Source organism: Mchenga conophoros, linkage group LG15 (assembly GCF_057382185.1).
Source record: "Mchenga conophoros isolate Kocher_MC1m ecotype Shallow Benthic linkage group LG15, M_conophoros_male_GT1.1, whole genome shotgun sequence".
Lineage (NCBI taxonomy): Eukaryota > Metazoa > Chordata > Actinopteri > Cichliformes > Cichlidae > Mchenga > Mchenga conophoros.
In genome coordinates this window covers 34,645,555-34,660,130 of record NC_140540.1, presented here as the reverse complement: position 1 = coordinate 34,660,130, position 14,576 = coordinate 34,645,555, and the positions used below count along the sequence as shown (strand labels likewise).

Below are 14,576 nucleotides of genomic sequence, written 5' to 3'. Positions count from 1 at the left end.
TTGTTTCTGTGGCTTGAATTTTATTTGCAGGTACAAATATTACAGGTTATTATACAGTGTGCAGTATATACATGAGGCGGTTTTCATGCAGTTGCCTGCGCCGCCTCTTTCTTTTTCGTCTGTCTTCTCTTCATCAGTTTCTTTTTTAGCTGTTTCTGTTTCTGAATGCTCTCCTGGATTTTCTGTTTGAACTTCTTCTTCTGGCTCCTGATCTTCTCCAGCTCAGCTTTCCTTTTGGCCTCCAGCTCTGGATCCTGAAATGGCAGGAAATGACTTCTTGAATACCAGAATGCCAAACTCACCGTAGGGCAGGTACCAGGTATTTTAGGCACTCTATTTAAAACACGGTGAATAGAGAGGTGCCTGCTGCTATCATGTGTGTCCATATTCATTACACCTGTGCAGCCAAAACATCACACTGCTACTAAAGGCTTGTTTCACACAGGCTAGTTATGCACATGGTCGTAATAACACGTACTGGTTATTCCATCAGTTCTCCGCTGCAGAAGGGCGCTGGACACTTATGATGGATTTTCTCTTGTAGAGAATCCATACTAAAAGTAGACATGGCCAAAAAAAGCTACTGCCTGTGAGTGTGAGCAGCGTAACCTTTGACCCTCAGCGACCACAGCTGTGTTGTAGTCGCTGGCTTGACAAGATACAGAACCCCAATCAGAGATGACAGAGTGGTTATTAAATGTTCTCTGCTTCATGCTCTGTGTGGGCTCTCATTACTGTTACATTACGTTGTCATCACAACGGTGATGAAAGAACAAAAAAAATGTAACAGTTAAATGCAACACTGCTGCAAGGCAGACTCGTCAAATAAAAACATTTCAACTTGATTTAATTTACTTGAATCCTGCGCTTCACTTCTTTATGTCAGGTGAACATCAGAGCTCCGAAACTTTAAACTGGATGTATTTAGTCACAGGTTACTTTCCGACAGCCTCGCAGCAAAATATTGTGTGCTGTGACAAATGCCATCGTCAATTTTGCTCCAGCAGCTGCAATTACAGCACTATAAAAGACTTACACACAGTTTGCACTGGTGGAACTTTATAGCTAGCTCTAATTTTAGTTGCATATATTATTCCTTCATAATCTATATCACACAGTATCCTGTAAATAAATGAAAAATAATAATTTTAAAAAAAATCCAGCTCATTTTAAACTAAAACTTGGCTAAAACATCGTGCACAGGTGATGTATTCAGCATAAGTTACCATGGCGATTTAGCCCGGTAAAAAGAGCTCACCGAGTCATTAATCTTGCTTTGCCGTTCACCCTTCAGGAGTAGGTGATGTCATCAGGAGACGGTCAAATACTGGATAACATTTAATTTGTCTCGTATTCATAGTTTTGGCGAGTTGATGTGTAACGCTGCTGTTCTGAATGTTTATGATCTTCAATCAACCTTAAATGTGAAGTAAAAGGCATCAAGCATGACTCATAAAAATTTCAGAGTTTATAAGAAGCTGTTTATTTTTTTACAGACCTTTCATAGACTCTAGTCTAGTTTTACTATTTATATTTATATCAAACTATTAAAATTATTTTGTCACTTCTGCCTAAGTAGCAGTCACCCCGAGATCTGGAAAATAACGCCTCACTGTTGTTCAGACGTTCAACTCGACTTAAAAATATAATAATGATGCTTCTAATCAAAAACAGAATAATGTTTAAATAGTTCACTAAGAGGCTGCACTCACCTTCCCCTCCAGGATCAGCTGTTTCCTCTTGTTGATCTCTTTTTTCTCATCAAAGTCTGTTGACTCGAGTTTCTGCAACATGGAGTTTACAGTGAAAACACTTAACTGGTGAGGCAGGTTCAAAACAGGCATCCCTGACTAACGGGACAATTTTCAGACTGTCAGTCATCGTGTGAAACAACAGCGATGTTCCACTTTAACTGGATTCAGCACAGTGAAAAGCAAGAGGTGAGCATAAGTGATAAAACATCCGTACTATCTCACACTCCCGCCGGGTCACGTTGACCTGGGTGAGGATCTTCAGGACTTCCTTCTCCTCCACAGGATATTCCTTCAGCTTGGTTTCTGTAAGAAGACGAGAGGCCAGTGTTTAAACACACACACACACACACACTTTGTGATATTTACAAGATGGTGATGAGCTGTAGATCTCAAAAAGCAAAAATCATTATCTAATCTCTTTTGCAATCAGAAATTGTGCAAACATCCAAGTTTAAGATAAAATACAATCTCTAAAAGTCAAAAGTTTTACATGTTTTACTTATTAATGTTACCGATGGACTACAATCTATCCTGAGGTGCAGCTTTCCTACCAGCTTTATTCACAGGTCTTTAAACTGAGCCCTAGATGCGACTTACGAATCTGTTCTTCGATGGAGTGAATCAGGTGGATGTCGTACTGCGTGACCAGCGTGATGGACACTCCGTTCCTCCCTGCAGGAGGAAAACATCACAGTGTATGAGTGGTGTTTATGTCGCGAGGAAGACGATTTCAGAAGAAAAAAAGAACCAGAAACAAAACCTGCTCTGGCTGTTCGCCCGACTCTGTGGATGTAGATCTTGGGAAGGCCGGGGGTGTTGTGATTAATGACGACCTGGACAGTTGGGATATCCAAACCCCTGTGGGTGGGAAGTAACAGGAAAACGCATGTTTCTGCATTGAAATGCTTTGTGGTGTCTCCATTGAGGAGTGACAGAAGCCTTAAACAGGCTCACACTACATAATGTTTGTGTCAGATTTGTTGATTAGAGTCATAAAAATGTGGCCTTTTCATTTCTTTCCAATGCTCTGTGTGCATTCTCACCTGGCAGCTACATCAGTCGCTATCAGGATTTTGTAGACGCTGGCTTTGAACTTGGCGAGGTTTGCAAATCGTTGTTTCTGAAGAACAAAAAGCACAGTCTGTTATTCTGCGGGTTCATTTATCTACTATAAAAAGCTTTTCAACAGACTCTTTGTCCCTTTAATGACACAAATATAATTCCCAGATATTTGTAGAGGACCTCTGAGGAATTGTGAAATCTCCAACACAGAAAGCAAAGTCAAATGCTTTGTAGGTGCAAAGTTAATTGACTGCACCTCACTCAGCTGTCATTGCAAAGAAGCTGCCCTTAAAATGTCTCAGCAGGCCCCCTGCTGATGTCAGTTTGTGCCCTTGCTGCTGTTCACACAAGCCTCACCTGTTTCATCATGGAGTGCAGAGAGATGGTTGGAAAGTTAAACTCCCGCAGCATCATGGTGAGGATCTGACAGCTCCTGAATTGGTCAAGAAAATGTATTCAGTGCGACGTGAGCATAACCACAGCTACAAAAAGGCGAGAACACTCAAAGACCTGCACGCAGAAGTTTTACATCATTCATATGATCTTTTTTTTCCTCTTCTAAATCAAATATATGTTATAACATGTGGAAAATTAATGATCACAGTCCAGACTGTGCTTCATAAAACAGCACCGCCTTGCTTTAATCTGTAAATGTGCACACAGGATGCTGAACCCCTCGTGGCTTCTTACTTGCACGTGTTGGTAAAAATGATGATGGACCAATCATCATGCTCATCGGTGAATGTCTGGATCAGATGAACCAGGTAGGCGTCCTTCACCTTCTCTGGAGTGAGGATGTATCTCTGGTCCAGCTCCTCTACCGTTCGTGTTCTGACAACATCAATAACAAAAGATAAATCACTGACCACTGATTAGATTTGATATTTCAAAAATATAACAGACAGCATCGCTGAAGGTGACGGGGCTTCAGAAACATCAGGTGATGAAACAACTGAACACTGTGGAGCCTCTGTGACACAGCGCTCATGCACAGTTAGATTCTATTACCTTTTTCTGCCCACCGAGATCAGAAAACAGATTTAACCTCACCAGGAGGAGAAAACATGTAAAGCTGAACAGAGAACATAAAGCTCAGCTGCTGAGCTGCTGTTTTATTCTGTACACACTTTCACATTTTACATCGTTTCTTTTAGTTTTCTGTGAACGTATCCGGTGAAAATCTGCACACGCCGTTTCCCAATCTGAACCCTGCTAACAGTTTTATTCGATTTCTCACTGGACCATGAATAACCTGCAAATCGCGAGACAGATGCAGGTCACTCACTCCGATTTGCTCTCCCAGAAGAACGGTTCGTTCATGGCGATGCTCTTCAGCTCCTGCAGGGTGTCGGTCAATGTGGCGCTGAACAGCATCGTCTGACGCTTGGCCGGCAGGATCTCCAGGATCACCTCCAGGTCTTTGGTGAAGTCGGTACAGCCCTGCTCCAGCAGCCGGTCTGCTTCATCCAAAATCTGCCACAGACAAAAAGGAGACACACAAACAGTCACTAAAACCAGGAGATATTATATCCAATTACATCACAGTTACTGAACATCTAACTGTGGCTCCACAAGGTGGAAAAATACTAAACAGTGTGCACACTGGTGAAAGATTACAACTTGTACGTGACATAAGTACTTCATATAAACAGAAGTTTATGTAATAACAATAATCTTATCATTGGATCTGGAGTTTCGGTGAACTCACCAAGAACTGGATCCTCTTCATGCTGAAGGTGTTGGAGCTGCGGATGTGATCGGCTAGTCGGCCTGGCGTTGCTACGACTACATGTGGTTGGTTGGACAGCTCCAGGGCCTGGGTCACCATGTCTGCCCACAACACAGCAGAGTCAGCACAGAGCACGAGTATCAGACAAAAGCAAACCAAGTTCATGGAAAATGGCAACACTGTTTGGTTCCTGCAGCTGAGCATCATCACATTTTGAGCAGGACTCCCACCTTTAACGGTGAACTGTGAATTCTGCACAGGTGGAATAAATTCACTCAAAGCACAACAGAAACAGGTAAATCTGGCACATTTTTACACTCTGATTAAAGGTCAGCTGCTCAATTATTTGCTTCAAAAATACTGATGAGAGATTTCAGGGAGAAAGAATCTCTGATGTTTATTCTTTTCTTTTTTTTGTTGTTGCAAAAAACAAAAAAACAAAAACCTCAACCCAGAAATAAGAAAGTAGTTACCCATTCCACCGACGATGATGCATTCTTTCAGACCCAAAGGTTTCCCCAGGACTCGGAACTGCTCTGCAATCTGATAGGCCAGCTCCCTGTAAAAATGTGTGTAAAAATCTTGAACGACCCCTCATTTCTTTATATTTTGTTTCCAAGGATCAGACTTTCTCGTATTTCTTTTTTTTTTTTAAAGTGGTCTTAAACAATAGTTCTTTGGGCTTTCTGAAGGTCTTTCAGAGTTACTCATTGGCCTGCTTTTCACTCATTTTCACTCTAGTCCTTGTAACTGATCATTTTCAGATGAATGTTTTTGGTTTGTTAAGCCAACACTGACCTATGACTCATTCAAGGATAAAGGAGACACTTAGCTCAAAGGATGAACCAGTATTAGAATAACACGCTCCAAAGTAACGTGTTAATGGAATAACATTAGATTTTTCAGTAACTTAGTAACTCTAATAAATTCAGTAATCATATTGCAGTTATAATTACTACAGAGTAACTTGCCTGTGAGAAAAAAAGCAGTTTACCAAATTACTTTCTCTGACGTGCAACTAAGCAAAGTACTGCATTACTTTTAAGAGAAGCAAAGAGCAACGTGTACTGCTTTTTTAAAACTACGAGCCCAACACTACACACAACAGGCTGATCAACGAAGCAATTTTAAACCGAATCTTTAAGCACTTTGTTACCAGCTGCCTGTAATTAAAAACACATTTTTTCCCATTTCTTTAGTTAAATCTGTGAAAATGAAGATAACACAGCACAAAATAGTATTTATGCACCAACCCAGTGATTCTCAATTATCACCATGAATCTTGAATGTACATCGAGGTTATTATAATGTATAATAAAACTAGATATGAAAGAAGTTAGTTACCTAAATTTAGCTAGACTTTTGGAAAAATGTAAACTAATTAAAATGACTTTGTGAACTTGAAAACGAACTAAAATAAAATACAAACATGGAGGAAATATCCTTGGTAAAAAACATTATTACAGCTTGTCTGATGAGGCATTACTGAGACTCTGGATGCTCACATCTGTCCCCTGCACTGACCTGGTAGGAGTGAGCACCAGGCAGAAGATGCCGTACGGGTCCTCTGAGAGTTTCTGCAGCACTGGCAACACGAACGCTGCTGTTTTCCCACTGCCGGTCTTGGCACAGCCCATACAATCCCGACCTGTGGAAAGAAACACCTCAATAGTGATGGAGCAAATGTAGAGCTGCCGAGGAAGTCCACCTCCGCTGTGTAAATAACAGAGAAAGTCTTCCAGACATCCTCAACACCAGCTTAACAGTTACTCAGAGATCCTCCGGCAGGTATTACAAGCATATATGTGACAGTATCCCCGCCCCGTCTTACCTTGGAGGATAGCTGGCATGCAGTTTTCCTGGACTGGAGTGGGTTTGTTGATTCCCAGCTGTTTACACTGTTTAACCAGCCAGTCTGACAGACCGAGGGAGGAAAAGTCGCCCATTTCTGATTTACCTCGTCCTCTGAAGCTCGGTGAGATCAGCTGTGGACGCGTTTTGATAAAAGAATCGCTAAAATACTCTTATTTCAGTAAACACTAACACATCCTCGTGTATCAGGTCCGCGGGCGCTTTCTGATTACGTAACAAGAATGCGTCTTCTTCACTGGAGGAAAGTGCGCGTTGCTGCCATCTCCTGGTCGGTGTAGCGAACGACACTGAAAGCAGAGAGTGGAGCAAAAAAAAAAAAAAAAAAAAAGTTGATAGATCGGTTAATTTATTTCTGTCCCCACAGAAATCCAATCTCATCTATTCTGGAACGATGCTAAAGCTGACCCTTCATATATGAGCTGTTTCTCTGTGACATGCGCATCATTCAGCGTTTTTAACGCATTAAAATTAAAGCAGGAACATGCAGAGCGTTCTTATGTGCCTAAATAATGATGTAATGTAATGAAACTATATATGAGACCTTGGGCCCCCTTTGTAAGACTCAGTTTAATTAAACGTTGCATATTCACAAAGAAATATGCACACGTAGTGGAGCTTGACGCTTTGCCAGGTTTCGAGTTCTTTGTGTCCAGCACTACAGATTTGTATTGACCTCTGAACCTGCCAGAGCCTCAGCATTTTCATTGTAGAGCTGGGCTGTCTCTACTTTGTCTTTGCAGCGCACATTTAAAGGAAATATTGAATAAAATGTGCCTATCTGTAAATCCCCAATCTTTACAGTAATATATATATTTACCCGGATTTCTAAGATTTTGTTTTTATTGTGAAACACAAGCCTTCAGGGTTCTGAGAGATCACCTGTCGTAAAGTTCTCGCCATTCACGTCACAATGATGAAGTGAGACAAAGTTTCAGATCGATAAAAACCTGTTATTTTCTCTATGTGGCAGATTGTGTCAGACTGATCGCTTCGTGGTGTATTGTCACGTGTGATTAATGACCAGCAAGATGAAGGGAATCTTTCACAGGCATCATAAAAATACACTTTCTCTGGTCAGAACTTGTTAAATTTCACATCAGTCAGAAAATGTTTTTTTATTATCAGAAGGTGGTCCGTGTGGGTTTTAGAGGCTTTGCAGTCAGCCACGTATCCTGATCTGCTTGGGCATAAACCTTGAACTTAAACCTTGACTTTTTCCTGGCTCTCTGTGCTTCTGCGCTGCGCAGAACTGCAGCAGTCTCACATGGAAAACTCCAGAATCTCCTTTCAAAATCCAAGATTTGATTCTCTGCATAGATTTATTTGTTAATGTCTTGCAGATGATCATGCGAGTATTTTCTTCACCTGCCACTGTGGGCTTGCGAAGGACAGTGTGAGTTAATTCAGTTACTGCTTGACTAGAGAGGCAGAAGAAGCTTCACCAAGAAAAACCCATCTGTGTCTGTACACCGGGCTGCCAGAGGTGATTAATGCCCTGTGTGTTAAAGGCAAAGGCCTGAAGGTTTAGCTCCATCCTGTCCAGACCGTCCAGCTGTGCTGCAAACTGCCTTGGACCGAGTGAAAAGTGTCTCTCTAAATTAAAAGGAAAATTGCTTGAATGCAAAGGCGAGGATCCGATGTTCCCTGCTGCCTCCCTGCAGCACAGAGGCGCAGTCAGCTGCATCGCTGTAACAGCCCACTGAGCAACATGATTAGCGCTCCCATTGCTCTTCCACCACACTTGAGGCTCCAGTCTCCCATGTTCAGCCTATATTCATGCAGATAAATCAGTGGAGACTCTTTCTAAGCACACAGAAATATTTCCAGCACTTTTAGGGGGAAATATAGAACTTTAACAAGAAAGCAAAATGGTGCAAACAAGTTTTGCTTTTCCAAAAAGAAACCGACTGTGTAGCACTTAACCGACCTGTCTATATCCCAGATCGGCGATGCACTGAAAGCATTTGGCAAATTATGAAATGGAAAAATACAACAAAGGAGGGCGTGAATAGACTTAGTCTCAGGAGATCCAATATGGCTATAAAAACTACAGCAATTGCTCTCAGTTTTCAGAGGCTTAATGCCTGCATCTGAGTTTAAAAAACAAAACAAAAAAGCTCTAATCTAATCTGGCATATATTTGTACATTTCTATACTGATTTGAAATAATTGGGATTACCATATAGCTCTTTATAAACATCTCCATACTCACCATAATCTGGTTTGACATGAGATTAACACATCAAGTGCAGCAGTGCGCATCATGACTGATTGTTTGCTTAAGCTTTTGTCGTAAATAGCTATCGGGGCGGGGGATTTAAGGCTATAACTATGTCATTTTGACATAGTTCTTATTCTGGCATATAAATGAACAGTCGGAATAATGAGGAGTCATTTCCACGGAGCCCGTTAGATGGCACTGTGGAGACCCCGCGGTCCCACAGAAATAGTTGAATGGAATCCCAGTGTGATCTGGCACAGTGGTAGGAGGGGAGCGCAGCACACAAGTCCTGGAGGAGGTTTGAGCCAAGAGCACTGTGCTGCCCGACTTTTCATCGACATTCGTCCGTCTGTCCGAGCCGCAAAGCAGAGCCAAACGTTTGCGGTGCGTAATTACGCACGGATACGACAGTTTCGCGGTGTTCTTGGCTGTGGAAACCCCGCGGACAAAGAAGGGCAGGCGGGCTGGAGTGCAACTGACTTGAGCGGAGAGGAGTACTGTTGGAGGGGAAACTGGAGGAATCTGGAGTCGGAAGTGATTTGTCTTTTTTTTTTTTTCAGAAATGTAACTTACGTCCAGGGTTTTAGGAAAGGAAAAATCTTTTTGGCGAGAGGGAAATTAGGAGTGGATTTAACCTCCAAAATAACATCTAAATCCTCGGAGCATGGGGTAAGTTGTGGTTTTGTGTCTGAAATTTTTTCTCTTCAAGTGTTGATTTAAAAAAAGAAAAAAAGAAAAGCTGAATGTGAACTTTGTGACGAAGTAGTTTCGTTTCTGACGACGTGGGTTTTTGATTCCGTTGGACGGCATCTTGTACAAGCTTTTGGAGCAATTCTACCGTTAGTTCACACGTGACAGTCTGCTGTTTTCTTTGTTTACATCCCGGTAGCTGCTGAGCGAGAAAGGAGTCTTTAATTTGAAACGTAGATCCCAACTTATTTTGATCAAAACTCTTATTTTTTTGACCGCTGTGCCAACGAAGATAATCGCATTACATGTAACCGTCTGGCTGTCACGCTGGCGGTTTGTTTAAAAGTAATGGTAATTTTTTATGATGACGCACACGGAGGTCATTTAAATGCTCCAACTGCTGAGACTTCCTCTATTCTGTTCCTCCTCACTGAAGAGCGAGTCTGCAGGCTGATTCTGTTGCAGGGGATCCTGGGTGGCTTTTATTGGGATGCTGTTGGTGTCATGCTGCGCTCAATCTCATTAACTCTGTCAGTGTGTTTGCGTGTGTTCAATTATACGTGCAGGTCTCCAGCTAGGCTTCAGATACACCTGAACCCTCTTCCCACTACCAGAGTCCAAGCTGTTAGCTTCCAACCTCTGGGAGACTTATATGGCGCTTTAAGATGCTCCTTAAATGAATGCAAAGCACGAGAGCATCATCTTTTATCTTTAATGTGATTTCACTGATGCGCCACGATAAGCTGGCACCCGCAGGAGGATCCGATTTCACTGCATTATTGCATTATTGTGGTTTTACATTCTATTTATTTGCAGTCTAAACTACTTAATGTAATCGTTCTCAGTGCACAGTAATGCAACAGTGCCGATATTTACCCGTTTACTGCTCAGATTAGACCCCATTTCCTAAAACGTGTGCTCCTATACAGCTAAAATGTGATCTAAAATACATTTCAAGAACATTTATTTTCTTGCCAGCAAAATATTTGGCTTGGAAATGCCTCAGGGTCGAGCTTGAAGAGGTGTCTGGAGAGAGGAGAGGGACTTTTGGGCATATCTGCTAAAAGTGCTGCCCTGTGACCCCGGATCCAGATAGTCAGAAGAAGATGGATGGAAAATATGTGATAATGGAAAAGACTAGAAATCTGCACTGTAAGACAACTGTCATCCAGGAAACTCAGATTTGAACAGTTTTTCATTGAGCTTAATATTTTCTTTTATTTATTTGGTTGGATCCAGGGCCAAAATTGAGTTGGTCAGGTTAACATTTATGTGGCGGTGCATAGTCCGAGGACGCACCTGAGCGGCACCTTTTCTTTTTTTGTTTACAATTACCATTAAAAAAATAAATAAAGTAAACTGGCCAACAACAAGTAGCTATACATACCTGAAATTCCAGTATGAATTGTAATATTTCACTTGTGTTAGTGCAGTGATTGGAGTACTTTTACAAAGTGATTGCAAACTGCTGTAAAGCACCCACACATTCAATTCTTAGGTTTGAAGGTTCGAGGTTTCAAAGTCATGGAAATATTTGTGGTTTCAGGGCTTTGAAACCACAAATGTTTCTTTTGCTGTCGTGTTTTCCATGTGTGAGATGGAGAGGGTGCACTGGAATGTGTTACTGTCAATAAAAGTCAGATTAGGAACTAAATACCCAACCCCAGTCAGGGTGGCATTGTGCCACAGTGTCAACGCTAAAAGCTTAAAGTAGACTGTATCCACTCTGTTGATGCCAGCGGGGAAATGGTCCTCTGACAGTAACAAACAAGCAAACATCTGCTCCGATGGCCTGTGTTTGATGCATTTTCACTGTCAGAGCTTAAGCCAGGCATCAACTCTGCTTCATCCCTCTGAGCAGCAGAGAGGCAGCAGGATTCAGTCACCTGGGCCAAATGGCAAAAAAGGAGAAAAAAAGCTAGATTTAGTCACTGGGCCACCGTGTACTCTCAAACAGGAGTCTGCAGAACTCATAATATCCAGAGACGGCCTGCAGCTCTTCTGCACACTTGACAGATGGAGCAGAGTCTTGATTAAGAGTCGCTTCAGGTCCATAAACCAAATGAATTTTCACACAGGTGCTTTCAAGCCGTGCTGCTTGTCTTGGAGTTCTTGTTCTTATCCTCTGACATGGGTAGCCTGGAAATGGATGGAGATGCAGTCTTGATATAATGAACACCTTCTAGCTTGAGGTAACAGGCTGCAGATTTAGACAGGGTGAAGTTTATGACCAGTTTCTATTAATTCAACATCAATGCTCGGCAACAGCAATACATTAAAAATGGTTCAGAAAATCTGCATTTTCGGGCAGCATTTGGAGGAGCCTAATGAATGGGTTTATTGTGTGTTAATGACACAAGGACTATGTATAAGTACTATTTTTAAATGGAGCTGTGGTCTTAAGTGTAAGTCTTTTTCATGTGTGTTTTTAAGCAGGTCTAACCTAAATGAAATTCTTTGTTTTTACCACAAACAAATTTCCCACGTGTGGGACTAATAAAGGTTATCTTATCTTATTTATGATCCTTGAAGTGTTTTGTGCAGGATATGATCATGTTCTCTTGGTACTGTTGATAAGTACAACAACCTCCCCAGTTCCAAATAATTGTAACACTTTTACTCTTCCATGGAAAATGTTAGCTCATTTTGAATTTATTGGCAGCAAAACATCTCATAAACGTTGGATCGGGGCAACAAAATGCTGAAAAAGTAAGTGTTACTGAAAGGAAACAACATTTTGCCATAATGACATTTGGCAACAGGTCTGCATTTAATGAAAAAATATGAAGACTTTTAAATGTCTCCTCATTTACAGTACATAATATAATTCAAAAATATTCAGTGTCTGGAGAAATCGCTGTGCACAAGGGACTAGGCTGAAAATCAATACAGGGTGCCTATGATCTTCTGTCCCTCATACAGCATTGCATTAAAAACAGATATGATTCTTTCATGGAAATCGCTGCATGGGTTCAGCAACACTTCCAGAAATCACTGTCTGCATGCACAAATGCAAGTTAAAGGTCTATGATGCAAAGAAGAGGCATATGTCAACATAATCCAGAAATGCTGCCATTTTCTCTGGGCAAAGCTCACTAAAAATGGATAGAGGAAAACTGGGAAAATGTTCTGTGGTCAGACAAATCAAAATTTTAAATTCTTCTGGGAAAACATGGACACTGTTCTGGATTTAAGAGGAGAAGGACTATCCGGCTTGTTATCAACACTCATCACTACATCAGTGCCTACGGAATTGGCAGCATGTGCATCTGGAAAGGCATCAAATAATGCTGAAAAGTGTACATGCAATATAATGCTCCCATCCACATGTCTTTCTCAAGGAAGGCCTTGCATATTTCATTAAGACAATACTAAACGACACACTGCATCTATTACAGCATTGCTTTATAGTAGAAGTCTGAGCTGCCTGCAGTAGAGACCAAATTTCACCAACTGAGAACAATTAGAGCATCTTGAAACCAAAAATACAAGAAAGAAGACACTTTGAGAAGTCCTGTATCAGACAAGAATGGGACAACATTCCTCCTCAGTTCCTAGACATTTACAGACTGTTGTTAAAAGAAGAGGGCATGCTACACAGTGGTAAACATGGCCCTGTCCCAACTTATTGACGTGTCGCTGCCATCAAATTCAAAATGAGCTAATATTTTTCCTGAAATAGTAAAATGTCTGTTGTGAATAAAACATGGGTTTATGAGATCTGCGGATCACGGTATTCTGCTTTCACTGACATTTTACACAATGTCCCAACCTCTTGATGTGGACCCCCTGAAGCAGTGGCTGGTAAGATCAGCAGGTTTTATGCTTCACCTTATAACTTGAACTATCTCCTTCTTGTTCTGCTGCAGAGGAGTGGTCTGCCAGCTGTAAAATGTACCCGCTACACCGAGAGAGGTACAAACACACCGCTGTCTCTGTGTTGTTGCTCTGTCTGATAGGGATGGGTGATACCTCCTACCAATTAATGCTGAGCTTTAGGTCACTGTGTGTACCTTTCACTCAGCAGAAGCTGCTTAATTACAAACGCCTGGGGTATTCAAAGCGTATAAGTTTGGTATCTATTAATATTATTTGGTTTAAAAAAAAAAGTGTAAAAAGTAGCTCAGTATGAATATAGGGACGCTTGTAAAATTTAAAGTAGGGCAGCTATTAATGGAAATGTCACCATTACATCATGAAATTGTGAATTTTTACAGTTAGGTTTTTTTTTTTTGATTCTCCAAAATAAGACATCAGGTATTAATACATTGGGGATCAATTCTCCCATCCCTGCTTCATTAAATATTTATTTGCCTTTGAACAAAATCCACCCTCATCTCATCCTCCCCATCGTGTTAATCCTCTGCTCGGTATCTGTGGAAACTGTAACAAGCTGTAAGATGTGATTCGCAGAGTGGAGGTTTCATGCTTGTCGTGATGTGCAAATGTTGTCAGCATGTTGTGCTGCCCTCGCTGTCATCACCTGGTGTCCCTTTTATCATGCTGTCGTCCTGTCACACACTTTGTCGCGGCTCAGCTGTTCCATGTGCTGCTGGATTGTCTTGCAAGTGCATCGTGTTGTACGAGCTCTTGGCATGTTTTGCATGTTAAGCCTCGGTGTTTAAAATAACTACAAATGTTAAAAAAATGTTGTGATGTAAAAATATACTGTGGATATTCTTGACTCAAGTTAAACTCATTGTTTTTTTTGCTCTGTTTTTTGGGTGGGAGGGGGGGGGGGGTTGTGTGAAACACTTTCTTTGAGCAATTTAGCGCTTGTAGCTTAAAACATGGAGTTTCACATTTAAGATAAGATAAGATAACCTTTATTAGTCCCTCGTGTGGGAAATTTGTTTTTACTGAAATATTTTTCAGCATTCCTCATTCACAGAAACCTGTTGTTGGTTGGCTGAACACAACTCTGCCCACTCAGTGAACACAGTCAGTATAAAAGGCCTCAGGCACATGAAAGCTTCACTGACAAATAATGGACTCTTAAAAGAAACAAAAGTTGAGTCCTCTCTTCTCTTCTAGGCCTTGACAATCAGTTGTATGTTTAAATCATAAAAATAATGAGGTGCTGGTGTCAGCTTCATCATTTTTTTCTTTTTAACTGTTAGTTGAGTAAAGCAAACTCTGATTTTTTTTTTTTAGCTTGTGGGATTTTATTGTTTTAGTATTTTGTGAAATTGAAAAAGCAGTTAGATGCAGCAGGTCTGGATTTAGCTAGCTCATGAAGACAATTTCA

General features: G+C 41.1%; 2 protein-coding genes across 2 annotated transcripts in view; one reads left to right on the top strand and one right to left on the bottom strand.

Annotated features, from left to right (window-relative positions):
- On the bottom strand, positions 1-6,644 carry ddx49 (DEAD (Asp-Glu-Ala-Asp) box polypeptide 49). The gene is made up of 13 exons (XM_085246132.1): positions 6,377-6,644; positions 6,070-6,193; positions 5,019-5,104; positions 4,525-4,646; positions 4,102-4,289; positions 3,507-3,647; positions 3,174-3,249; positions 2,798-2,874; positions 2,515-2,612; positions 2,352-2,426; positions 1,969-2,057; positions 1,713-1,784; positions 1-254 (listed from the first exon to the last, which is right to left on the bottom strand). The coding sequence occupies exons 1-13, from the start codon at positions 6,489-6,491 to the stop codon at positions 84-86; spliced, it is 1,434 nt and encodes a 477-aa protein (XP_085102258.1). The 5' UTR covers positions 6,492-6,644; the 3' UTR covers positions 1-83.
- A 2,207-nt stretch (positions 6,645-8,851) lies between these two features.
- homer3b (homer scaffold protein 3b) overlaps positions 8,852-14,576 on the top strand; it is a 54,067-nt gene continuing 48,342 nt past the window's right edge. Inside the window, exon 1 of the mRNA XM_085248267.1 lies at positions 8,852-9,307. Within this exon, the coding sequence (XP_085104393.1) occupies positions 9,303-9,307 (5 nt within the window). The 5' untranslated portion in view covers positions 8,852-9,302. The remainder of the gene's footprint in view (positions 9,308-14,576) is intronic.